Source organism: Stegostoma tigrinum, chromosome 32 (assembly GCF_030684315.1).
Source record: "Stegostoma tigrinum isolate sSteTig4 chromosome 32, sSteTig4.hap1, whole genome shotgun sequence".
In the NCBI taxonomy this organism is placed as follows: domain Eukaryota; kingdom Metazoa; phylum Chordata; class Chondrichthyes; order Orectolobiformes; family Stegostomatidae; genus Stegostoma; species Stegostoma tigrinum.
The window spans coordinates 6,785,290-6,798,659 of NC_081385.1; the positions used below are offsets into that span (position 1 = coordinate 6,785,290).

General features: G+C 47.9%; 1 protein-coding gene across 4 annotated transcripts in view; it reads left to right on the forward strand.

Annotated features, from left to right (window-relative positions):
• zbtb16a (zinc finger and BTB domain containing 16a) overlaps positions 1-13,370 on the forward strand; it is a 256,217-nt gene that overhangs the window by 233,970 nt on the left and 8,877 nt on the right. For all 4 annotated transcript variants that reach the window (XM_059639023.1, XM_059639021.1, XM_059639020.1 and 1 more), the window contains one exon: positions 7,727-7,894. In XM_059639023.1, the coding sequence (XP_059495006.1) occupies positions 7,727-7,894 (168 nt within the window). The remainder of the gene's footprint in view (positions 1-7,726; positions 7,895-13,370) is intronic.

Sequence of the window (13,370 nt, forward strand, 5' to 3'; positions counted from 1 at the left end):
TGAGCCTGTTAAAGTGACCCTGGAAGAAAACCAAAAACCGCAGATGCTGGAAATCTGAAACAAAAACTGAAATTGCTGGAGAAACGCTCAAGGATTTGAAGAAAGGCCACTCGATCTGCAATGTTATCTCTGCTTTCTGTCCACAGATGCTGCCAGATCTGCTGAGTTTCTCCAGCAGTTTCATTTGTTTTCATTTCAAAGTAACGTTGGGCTCTGCTGAGTTCCTGTCTCTGTAGCCTGTAAGTTTGATGGTGACGTAGTGATGATTGAGAGAGCTAACATGGGGAAATCATCCAAGGAGTTACTGCTGCCAGCATCCATCTGGAATTTTCTCCTGGGAAGAGTGTTTTAAAATGGCAAGCAATATTAGAATTTGGGTTAGAAGATAATAAAATGTGAGGCTGGATGAACCCAGCAGGCCAAGCAGCATCTCAGGAGCACAAAAGCTGACGTTTCGGGCCTAGACCCTTCATCGGAGAGGGAACTGGAATAAATAGGGAGAGAGGGGGAAGGGGACCAAAGATGGAGAGAAAAGAAGATAGGTGGAGAGAGTATAGGTGGGGAGGTAGGGAGGGGATAGGTCAGTCCAGGGAAGACTGACAGATCAAGGAGGTGGGATGAGGTTAGTAGGTAGATGGGGGTGCGGCTTGGGGTGGGAGGAAGGGATGGGTGAGAGGAAGAACCGGTTAGGGAGGGAGAGACAGGTTGGACTGGTTTTGGGATGCAATGGGTGGGGGGGAAGAGCTGGGCTGGTTGTGTGGTGCAGTGGGGGGAGGGGACGAACTGGGCTGGTTGAGGGATGCAGTCGGGGAAGGGGAGATTTTGAAACTGGTGAAGTCCACATTGATACCATATGGCTGCAGGGTTCCCAGGCGGAATATGAGTTGCTGTTCCTGCAACCTTCGGGTGGCATCATTGTGGCAGTGCAGGAGGCCCATGATGGACATGTCATCTAGAGAATGGGAGGGGGAGTGGAAATGGTTTGCGACTGGGAGGTGCAGTTGTTTGTTGCGAACTGAGCGGAGGTGTTCTGCAAAGCGGTCCCCAAACCTCCGCTTGGTTTCCCCAATGTAGAGGAAGCCGCACCGGGTACAGTGGATGCAGTATACCACATTGGCAGATGTGCAGGTGAACCTCTGCTTAATGTGGAATGTCATCTTGGGGCCTAGGATAGGGGTGAGGGAGGAGGTGTGGGGACAAGTGTAGCATTTCCTGCGGTTGCAGGGGAAGGTGCCTGGTGTGGTGGGGTTGGAGGGCAGTGTGGAGCGAACAAGGGAGTCACGGAGAGAGTGGTCTCTCCGGAAAGCAGACAGGGGAGGGGATGGAAAAATGTCTTGGGTGGTGGGGTCGGATTGTAAATGGCGGAAGTGTCGGAGGATAATGCGTTGTATCCGGAGGTTGGTAGGGTGGTGTGTGAGAACGAGGGGGATCCTCTTGGGGCGGTTGTGGCGGGGACGGGGTGTGAGGGATGTGTTGCGGGAAATACGGGAGACGCGGTCAAGGGCGTTCTCGATCACTGTGGGGGGGAAAGTTGCGGTCCTTAAAGAACTTGGACATCTGGGATGTGCGGGAGTGGAATGTCTCATCGTGGGAGCAGATGCGGCGGAGGCGGAGGAATTAGGAATAGGGGATGGAATTTTTGCAGGAGGGTGGGTGGGAGGTGGTGTATTCTAGGTAGCTGTGGGAGTCAGTGGGCTTGAAATGGACATCAGTTACAAGCTGGTTGCCTGAGATGGAGACTGAGAGGTCCAGGAAGGTGAGGGGTGTGCTGGAGATGGCCCAGGTGAACTGAAGGTTGGGGTGGAAGGTGTTGGTGAAGTGGATGAACTGTTCGAACTCCTCTGGGGAGCAAGAGGCGGCGCCGATACAGTCATCAATGTACCGGAGGAAGAGGTGGGGTTTGGGGCCTGTGTAGGTGCGGAAGAGGGACTGTTCCACGTAACCTACAAAGAGGCAGGCATAGCTGGGGCCCATGCGGGTGCCCATGGCCACCCCCTTAGTCTGTAGGAAGTGGGACATTAAGCAGAGGTTCACCTGCACATCTGCCAATGTGGTATACTGCCTCCACTGTACCCGGTGCGGCTTCCTCTACATTGGGGAAACCAAGCGGAGGCTTGGGGACCGCTTTGCAGAACACCTCCGCTCAGTTTGCAACAAACAACTGCACCTCCCAGTCGCAAACCATTTCCACTCCCCCTCCCATTCTCTAGATGACATGTCCATCATGGGCCTCCTGCACTGCCACAATGATGCCACCCGAAGGTTGCAGGAACAGCAACTCATATTCCGCCTGGGAACCCTGCAGCCATATGGTATCAATGTGGACTTCACCAGTTTCAAAATCTCCCCTTCCCCTACTGCATCCCTAAACCAGCCCAGTTCGTCCCCTCCCCCCACTGCACCACACAACCAGCCCAGCTCTTCCCCCCCCCGCCCCAGCCACTGCATCCCAAAACCAGTCCAACCTGTCTCTCCCTCCCTAACCGGTTCTTCCTCTCACCCATCCCTTCCTCCCACCCCAAGCCGCACCCCCATCTACCTACTAACCTCATCCCACCTCCTTGACCTGTCCGTCTTCCCTGGACTGACCTATCCCCTCCCTACCTCCCCACCTATACTCTCTCCACCTATCTTCTTTACTCTCCATCTTCGGTCCGCCTCCCCTCTCTCCCTATTTATTCCAGTTCCCTCTCTCTGATGAAGGGTCTAGGCCCGAAACGTCAGCTTTTGTGCTCCTGAGATGCTGCTTGGCCTGCTGTGTTCATCCAGCCTCACATTTTATTATCTTGGAATTCTCCAGCATCTGCAGTTCCCATTATCTCTTAGAATTTGGGTTAACTGTGATGCCACCTCATGTTGCATAGCATACTTGTGCTCACAGTCTAGGCTGATGTGAAATGAGTGGATCTACAGGAGTCTAATCAATGGAACATTTAAGCAGCAGGAGACAATGTCTCAAGGGCAAAAGAAATTTGAATTAGCTTTATTGTCGCAAGTACTCACGTGGAAACAGTGAAAAGTTTAAAAGTTGCCACTTGTAGCGCCATCTGGGGTACCAAGGTATTTGGGTGTGGATTCTTCAGTACAAATTCTTAAGGGAAAAACATTAGAAAAATAAAGAAATAAAAAGTCTAATAAATTAGAAACATAGAGAATTAAGAGTTCAGATGAACAGTCCTTACAAACTAGACCACGCCAGGCTTCACTTTTGAGGTTGCGAGTGCCAGGAGTCCAAATCCACATCAAGAATTGAAAATCAATAATTTGCAAAGATATCATCTTGTACGGAGCCTTGCATGGGACTGTCAGAAAGCAAATGAGGGACCTAGAAAAATGTTTGGCTACCAGATCACGTATCAAAATGCAAGTTGCTGCCCTCTTAAATTCTCCTCCTTTGGCATCCAGAATTTAACTTAAGAGGGCTCCCAGCTAGTTTCCCTGACCAAGGTCAGTCAGAAAACACGCTGGGTTTTATCCATCTGTCAGTGTCTTCAGATATGCCCATTAGTTTCATCTCAAAGTTGTTGCAGTTTCACTTTGCTTTTTTTTGGAACTCGAGATAGGATGGAAGCTGAGAGCTAGGATGAACAGAGCTGTTGTCTCTGGTTTGTTGCCTGTGCCACGTGCTAGTGAGGTGAGGAATAGGGGGAGAGAGAGGAGTTGAACATGTGGCTACAGGGATGGTGCAGGAGGGAGGGTTTTGGATTCTTGGATAATTGGGGCTCTTTTTGGGGTAGGTGGGACGTCTACAAGCAAGATGGTTTTCACCTGAACCAGAGGGGTACCAATATCCTGGTGGGGGGCGGAATTTGCTAAGGCTATTCCGGTGGGTTTAAACTCATTCAGCAGGGGGATGGGCACCAAAATTGTAGTTCGAGTATAGAAAAGGCTGAGAGTAGGGTGGTCCGAAATAAAGTTTCAGGGAAGCAAGATGGCACCGGCAAGCAAAAAGTTGGTTTGAAGTGTGTCTACTTCAACGCCAGGAGCGTCCGGAATAAGGTGGGTGAACTTGCAGCATGGGTTAGTACCTGGGACTTCGAAGTTGTGACCATTTCAGCGACATGGATAGAGCAGGGACAGGAATGGTTGTTGCAGGTTCTGGGATTTAGATGTTTCAGTAAGAACAGAGAAGATGGTACAAGTGGGGGGAGGTGTGGCATTGTTGGTCAAGGACAGTATTACAGTTGCAGAAAGGATGTTTGGGGACTCGTCAACTGAAGTAGTATGGGCTGAGTTTGAAACAAGAAAGGAGATGTCACCCTGTTGTGAGTTTTCTATAGGCCTCCGAATAGTTCCAGAGATGTAGAGGAAAGGATAGCAAAGATGATTCTCAATAGGAGAGAGAGAGACAGGGTAGTTGTCATGGGGGACTTCAACTTTCCAAATATTGACTGGGAACGCTATAGTTCAAGTACTGTAGATGGGTCAGTTTTTGTCCAGTGTGTGCAGGAGGGCTTCCTGACACAGTATGTAGATAGGCCAACAAGGGCGAAGCCACGTTAGATTTGGTACTGGGTAATGAGCCTGGCCAGCTGTTAGATTTGGAAGTAGGTGAGCACTTTGGTGATAGCGATCACAATTCTGTTATGTTTACTTTAGTGATGGAAAGGGATAGGTGTATACCACTGGGCAAGAGTTGTAGCTGGGGGAAAGGCAATTACAATGAGATTAGGCAAGATTTAGGGAGCATAGGATGGGGAAGGAAACTGCAGGGGATGGGCACATTAGAAATGTGGAGCTTATTCAAGGAAAAGCTCCTGTGTGTCCTGGATAAGTATGTTCCTGTCAGGCAGGGAGGAAGCTTTAGAGCGCGGGAACTGTGATTTACGAAGGAGGTGGAATCTCTGGTCAAGAGGAAGAAGAAGGCTTATGTTAGGATGAGATGTGAAGGCTCAGTTAGGGCACTTGAGGGCTACGAGGTAGCCAGGAAAGACCTAAAGAGAGAGCTCAGAGCCAGGAGGAGACATGAGAAGTTGTTGGCGGATAGGATCAGGGTAAACTCTAAGGCTTTCTATAGGTATTTAAGGAATAAAAGAATGACGAAAGTAAGATTGGGCCCAATCAAGGATAGTAGTGGGAAGTTGTGTGTGGAGTCAGAGGAGATAAGGGAAGCGCTGAATGAATATTTTTCAACTAGCTCTAGAAAACGACAATGTGGTCGAGGAGAATACTCAGATACAGGTTAGTAGACCTAGGTGGGATTGAGGCTCACAAGGAAGAGGTATTAGAAATCCTACAGAGGGTGAAGATAGATAAGACCCCTGGGCCGGATGGGATTTATCCTCAGATCCTCTGGGGAGTCAGGGAGGAGATTGCCAAGCCTTTGGCATTGATCTTTAGCTCGTCATTGTCTACAGGAATAGTGCCAGATGACTGGAGGATAGCAAATGTGGTTCCCCTGTTCAAGAAGGGGAGTAGAGACAACCCTGGTAATTATAGACCAGTGAGCCTTACTTCAGTTGTTGGTGAAGTGTTGGAAAAGGTTATAAAGGATAGGATTTGTAATCATCCAGAAAAGAATAAATTGGTTAGGGATAGTCAGCATGGTTTTGTGAAGGGAAGGTCGTGCCTCACAAACCTTATTGAGTTCTTTGAGAAGGTGACCAAACAGGTAGATGAGTGTAAACCAGTTGATGTGGTGTATATGGATTTCAACAAGGCGTTCGATAAGGTTCCCCACAGTAGGCTATTGTACAAAATGCGGAGGAATGGATTTGTGGGAGATATAGCAGTTTGGATCGGAAATTGGCTTGCTGAAAGAAGACAGAGGGTGGTAGTTGATGGGAAATGTTCATCCTGGAGACTAGTTACTAGTGGTGTTCCGCAAGGGTCGGTGTTGGGTCCACTACTGTTGGTCATTTTTATAAATGACCTGGATGAGGGCATAGAAGGATGGGTTAGTAAATTTGCAGACGACACTAAGGTCGGTGGAGTTGTGGATAGTGACGAAGGATGCTATAGGTTGCAGAGAGACATAGATAAGCTGCAGAGCTGGGCTGAGAGGTGGCAAATAGAGTTTAATGCAGACAAGTGTGAGGTGATGCACTTTGGTAGGAGTAACCGGAAGGCAAAGTACAGGGCTAATGGTAAGATTATTAGCAGTGTAGATGAGCAGAGAGATCTCGGTGTCCATGTACACAGATCCTTGAAAGTTGCCACCCAGGTTGACAGGGCTGTTAAGAAGGCATACAGTGTTTTAGCTTTTATTAATAGAGGGATCGAGTTCCGGAACCAAGAGGTTACGGTGAAGCTGTACAAAACTCAGGTGCGGCCGCACTTGGAGTATTGCGTACAGTTCTGGTCACCGCTTTATAAGAAGGATGTGGAAGCTTTAGAAAGGGTGCAGAGGAGATTTACTAGGATGCTGCCTGGTATGGAGGGAAGGTCTTACGAGGAAAGGCTGAGGGACTTGAGGCTGTTTTCGTTAGAGAAGAAGGTTGAGAGGTGACTTAATTGAAACACATAAAATAATCAGAGGGTTTGATCGGGTGGATAGGGAGAGCCTTTTTCCTAGGATGGTGACGGTGAGCACAAGGGGGCATAGCTTTAAATTGAGGGGTGAATGATATAGGACAGATGTCAGAGGTAGTTTCTTTACTCGGAGTAGTAAGGGAATGGAACGCTTTGCTTGCAACGGTAGTAGATTCGCCATCTTTAAGTACGTTTAAGTCGTCATTGGATAAGCATATGGACGTGCATGGAATAGTGTAGGTTAGATGGGCTTGAGATCGGTATGATAGGTCGGCACAACATCGAGGGCCGAAGGGCCTGTACTGTGCTGTTATGTTCTATGTGATAAATCAGGAATCTCGCAAAATCCGAAAATGTAATTTTTCCCTGATCAATATCTGTTGGACTTTGATGCCCAGAAATGATCTTCCATAATTTTGGCTGCAAAATGATTCAGGATATTATAATGAGATATTTTTCAAGTGCAGTCATGGTGGTATGATGTAGGAACCACAGCAGCCAATTTTTGCACAGCAAGATCCCACAAAGTGACAGTGACCAAATCATCTGTTTTTGCAGTATTGTTTGAGGGCTATGGGCTAGGAGACCAAGAGCGAGCTCTCCTACTCCTTTTTATACCCACTTGAGAAGGCTGACATGCATCAGTAATATTTCCCTGTTGTAAGGATGGGTCACTGGACTTGAACTGTTAAATCTGGTTTCTCTCCACAGAGACAGCCAGAACTGCTAGGCTTTTCCAGCAATTTCTGTTTAGATTTTTCCTGATTTTATAAACATACCCTAATCCATCTTCATATCATGTCATGTTGCATTTGGAAGCCAGTCTTATTCTCCTCTGAATTAACCTTGATATTTTTAATTGCCCTCATCAGAGGTGTTATTGCACATCTCTGGAGCAGTCGGGACTTGAACCAGGATGTTCTGAACAAGAGGTAAGGATGCTCTTACTGCACCACCAGAATCTTTCCGCATCATTTCTAATGCGAATATATCTTTTTATTGTGATTGCCACACTTTCTCACCCAAAAAGTTCTGAAGAAGGGTCACTGGACTCAAAACGTTAACTCTGTTTCTCTCACTTGACTGAGGCTGCCAGAGCTGCTGAGTTTCTCCAGCAATTCCTGTTTCAGATCTCCAGCTTCCTGCAGCTCTTTGTTTTATATCGTGACAATCGGAGAGTGGCTTTGATGAGGTCATCAAAGATTCTTTACTCAAGTGGCCCTGACCAATTTTGCTTTTTCTCCCCCTCTCTCAGGTGACCACCCATACGAGTGTGAATTCTGTGGGAGCTGCTTCCGAGATGAGTGTACTCTGAAAAGTCACAAGCGCATTCACACTGGGGAAAAACCCTACGAGTGCAATGGATGTGGGAAGAAGTTCAGTCTGAAACACCAGCTGGAGACTCACTACAGAGTTCACACAGGTAATCCTCAGGCAGGACCAGCTTTCAGATCCAGCCACTGCTCACACTTACACAAGAGACTTTGTAATTCCTTTTTAACGAAGTGTGGAGCTGGATGAACACAGCAGGCCAAGCAGCACCTCAGGAGCACAAAAGCTGACTTTTTGGTCTGATGAAGAGTCTAGGCCCAAAACGTCAGCTTTTGTGCTCCTAAGATGCTGCTTGGCCTGCTGTGTTCATCCAGCTCCACACTTTGTTATTTTGGATTCTCCAGCATCTGCAGTTCCAATTATCCCTGATACAATTCTAATTCCTTTTCATGGGATGTCATTGTTGGCCACTTGTTGACGCTTTATCGAATCCCTACAGTGTGGAAGGAGACCATTCAGCCCGTCCAGTCTGCACTGATCCTCCGAAGAGTAACCCCTCCCTGCAATCGTGTATTTCCTGTGGCTAACCTGCCTAGCATGCACTTCCCTGGACATTGTGGGCAATGTAGCATGGCCAATGCACATCTTTGTGACTGTAGGAGGGAGTCCACGCAGGCACGGGGAGGGAGAGTGTGCACATTCCACACCGATGTTTGCCTGAGGTGCCCGAGGAGAAACCAGGTCCCTGGTGCTGACAGGCAGCATTGCTAACCCACTGAGCCACCATGTCCCCCTTGTTGCTCTAGAACATAGAATAATGCAGCACAGTACAGGCCCTTCGGCCCATGATGTGCCAACCTATTATCCTACTAGGATCAATCTACCGTGCATACCCTACATTTTACTATCCTAAAAATGTAGGGTTTTCAGGGTAGATTGATCTTAGGATAGTCTCTTCTTAGCCTTGAACTGAGTAGCTTACTAGGTCATTTTGGAGGGCAGTTAAGATTTGACCACATTGTTGTGTGGGTTTGGAGTCCCCTCCCCTGTAAGCTAGGCCAGGCAGGGACAGCAGATTTCTTTCCATGAAGGTCATTGGTGAACCAGACTGATTTTTACAAGCATTGGGGTAATTAATTGAATTTCAATTAATTCAGCTTCAGTGGGGGTATTTGTTCCCATGTCCCACAGACACTGGCCTGGGCATCTGTGTTACTCGTCTAATCTTGTGACATTTCTACTAGATCGCCGTCTTTCCCTAACTATAGGATCCAGGTTAATAAGTTTACGATCACAACTCATCCCGTTCAGTGCTGATATGTAAGTTCTCAGTTAACGTTTGGCTATGTTCCTGAAAATCTCAACTTTAAGTCAAGTGCTTGTTCCTATAGAAACAAATTGTAAATCTTTGGTTAGATTCTGTAGCATGTTCCATACTACAGAGAAAAAATATACATTGGGGAAACCAAGCAGAGGCTTGGGGACCGCTTTGCAGAACATCTCCGCTCGGTTCGCAATAAACAGCTGCACCTCCCAGTCACGAACCGTTTTAACTCCCCCTCCCATTCCTCAGACGACATGTCTATCATGGGCCTCCTGCAGTGCCACAAAGATGCCACCCGGAGGTTGCAGGAACAGCAACTCATATTCCGTTTGGGAACCCTGCAGCCCAATGGTATCAATGTGGACTTCACAAGCTTCAAAATCTCCCATTCCCCCCTCTTCTCCCCACCCCCCCACTGCATCCCAAAACCAGCCCAGCCTGTCTCAGCCTCCCTAACCTATTCTTCCTCTCACCCATTCCTTCCTCCCACCTCAAGCCGCACCTCCATTTCCTACCTACTAACCTCACCCCGCCTCCTTGACCTGTCCGTCTTCCCTGGACTGACCTATCCCCTCTCTACCTCCCCACCTATACTCTCCTCTCCACCTATCTTCTTTTCTCTCCATCTTCGGTCCGCCTCCCCCCTCTCCCTATTTATTCCAGAACCCCCTCCCCATCCCCCTCTCTGATGACGGGTCTAGGCCCGAAACGTCAGCTTTTGTGCTCCCGAGATGCTGCTGGGCCTGCTGTGTTCATTCAGCTCCACACTTTGTTATCTTGGATTCTCCAGCATCTGCAGTTCCCATTATCACATCACATCACATTTAAATATTATTCCCTTGAATGAGGATTTACTGCTAAAATTTCAATAGTCTAAATTTCTCCTCATTTGCTTGTAGGATCTAGAATTCCAGTGAATCCATTACCATGCAATTGTTTTAAATGGGATTGAAATGTTCTATTAAATCTCTTCCAATTCATTGCAGGATTGTGAAACCCCTTCCTATTCATGAATTTCCAATAAACCCCATCTCACTCACTCTGTGTACACAGGGTTTCAACAGATCCCTTCTTATTATTTAAGGTTCTGACATTCAAAAACCCAATGTCATCCACTATAGAGGTATCTTCAAGGTGATGTTTGTATGTTGATGTTAACATTTCTGCACACTTTTGCTGCATGGCACAGTGAACATTGTTGGTCTTTCACACACTAATGATTTCGTCCAGAGATTGCTACCCAGCCCAGTACAATGTAGCGTGAAAGATTAAATGTGCTGCAGCTCAGAATTATAAATTCGAGAGTCTCTCTCTCTCTCTTTTTGTTAAATGCAAAGCTAATTTGAGTTAGGTCAAAGAAACGCTGATTGAAGTAGAACCTTTTGTGGTAATTTAGTATCGGTGCAGATTAACTGTGCGATACTTGGAGGGTGAGCTGGAAAACCTAATGTCGATGTTGCCGTGTGTTAATCTGTGGACTGCTGCAGGGCCAGTCTGCTTGAGCTGCTTTCCATTCTCTGCTGTGGCTCAGGCGATCTGAGCGAAGGAGCACTTTGTCACGAGGACTGAAAAATCTGACATCATGAAAATGCCACAGGGTAAAATCAAGTTTCCTACCCTGTCCAGGAGCTTTTAAAATCCATTAATGCATGGCCCTGCAATATTTTAATTAGATTCCCCTCCACCCCAAATGTTGCCAAGTTAAATTGAATTGTTTTCCCTGTCTGTAGTAATCAAAATGTTCCCATTCTAATATTCCTGGCGTGCTTTATTTTCTCTGCAGTTTTTGCACACGAGCAATGTACCCAATGTGAAATATCTCCCACGCAGATGCACTCACGCTCATGTTCACTGTCATACATACCCTCACACACGTGTGCACTCATTCTCCCTCTCTTGCCTTTCCTCCTCCTCCTCCACCTGTGCTGTTACAAAAGATCTGGTATTTTTACTTACCTCTGGTAAATCTAATCTGCTCCTTACAAACATAGCAGGAAAGAACTCAAGCAAGGAATTAGGAGGGCTAAAAGGGGCACTTGAAATGTCTTTGGCAAACAGTATTAAGGAAAATCTCAAAGTATTTTGTACATATATTAGGTGCGAAAGGGTAGGTCTACTCAAGGAAGAAGGAGGGAATTTGTGTGTGGAGCCAGAGGAAATCTGTGAGGTCCTTAACAAATACTTTTGCATCGGAATTCACAAAAGAGAAAGAAGGTGTGAATGGTGAGCCCTGGGAGGGGTGTGTTAATATTCTAGGGCATGTCAAAATGAAAAAGGGTGTTGAGTGTTTTGAAAAGCGTTAAGGTAGACATGTCCCCAGGACCTGATGGGATCTACCCTAGGTACGAAATCTTTGCACCCTCTTTCGTCACAGGTAAGGTCCCAGAGGACTGGAGAATGGCCAGCATTGTTCCCTCGTTATAAGAAGGGTGACAGGGATTCTCTGGAAAATGACAGGCTGGTGGGTGAGGTTATGTCAATGGAGGGAAATTATTGGAGAAGGTTCTTGAGGATAAGAGTTATTCACATTTGAAAATAAAAATCAGAAGAATTAGAATATTCTTTATTTTCATGTACTCAAGTACAGGAGTACAGTGAAAAGTTTACAGTGTTGCTTAATGTGGCACTATCTTAGGTACAAAGTATCCAGGTACAGAACTTAAATACAAAATAGAAAAATAAAGGAGAGAAAGAAAGGAAAAAAGTTACATTACTTATCTTTTCTAATTTATACTATTAATACAGCAATAAAGTTAAAAAGATAAAAATTGCAGGCCCTTTATAGAATGGCTGTAGTAGATTAGTGCCGGAGGCTTCCATGCGTGGTTTGATTGGGTTGGCAAGCCACTGACCTCCAACACCAGTCCCCACATTGCTCATGCATCCATCCCGCTGGCCATCCCCACGTCGCTGTGTGCCCCCTCCTCCGGTGGCCATCCCCACGTCGCTGTGTGCCCCCTCCTCCGGTGGCCATCCCCACGTCGCTGTGTGCCCCCTCCTCCGGTGGCCATCCCCACGTCGCTGTGTGCCCCCTCCTCCGGTGGCCATCCCCACGTCGCTGTGTGCCCCCTCCTCCGCTGGCCATCCCCACGTCGCTGTGTGCCCCCTCCTCCGCTGGCCATCCCCACGTCGCTGTGTGCCCCCTCCTCCGCTGGCCATCCCCACGTCGCTGTGTGCCCCCTCCTCCGCTGGCCATCCCCACGTCGCTGTGTGCCCCTTCCTCCGCTGGCCATCCCCACGTCGCTGTGTGCCCCCTCCTCCGCTGGCCATCCCCACGTCGCTCCGTGCCCCCTCCTCCGCTGGCCATCCCCACGTCGCTCCGTGCCCCCTCCTCCGCTGGCCATCCCCACGTCGCTCCGTGCCCCCTCCTCCGCTGGCCATCCCCACGTCGCTCCGTGCCCCCTCCTCCGCTGGCCATCCCCACGTCGCTCCGTGCCCCCCTCCTCCGCTGGCCATCCCCACGTCGCTCCGTGCCCCCTCCTCCGCTGGCCATCCCCACGTCGCTCCATGCCTCCAGCCTGTTCTACATCAGGAGGTGGTGGGCGGAGAAAACAGCAAAAAGGGGAAAAAGCAGTAAATAAACAGAGGGAGCAGAGGATTGCTGTTTGGAGCATCTCACTCCACCGCTATCTTGATAGGACATTTGGACTTATTAGCGATAGGCAGTATGACTTTGTGCAGGGAAGGCTGTGTCTCACAACTTCGAGTTTTTTTAGGAAATGACAAAGCTGATTGAAGGCAGGACGGTAGGTGTTGTCTGTATGGACTTTAGCAGGACCTTAGACAAACTATCACGTGGCACATTGATACAAAACGTGAAGTCATGTGGGATTTATGGTGAGCTAGTAAAATAGACACAGAACCGGCTTAGTCATGCAAGACTGAGTAAAGATGGAGGGATGATTTTCTGACTGGAGATCTGTGATCAGTAGTGTTCCGCAGGGATCAACACTGGGACCCCTCAGAACTGTTCTGGTGAAAGGCCATTAGACCTGAAATACTAACTCTGCTTTCTTTGCACAAATGCTGCCAGACCTGGTGACTTCTTCCAGCAGTTTTTGTTAAGATAAAAATTGATGGGTCACGTTGCAGCTACATAGGACTTTCATTAGACCCCGTTTGGAATACTGTGTTCAGCTGTAGTCACCACACTACCAGAAGGGTCTGGAGGCTTTGGAAAGGGTACAGAATTTGGCTAAGCCGGATGTTGGTTAGTTTTGGGGGGGGTATGAGCCACGAGGAGAGATTTGACAAACTTGAACAGTGAAGGATGATGGACAGACTGGTAGAAGTTTATGAAATT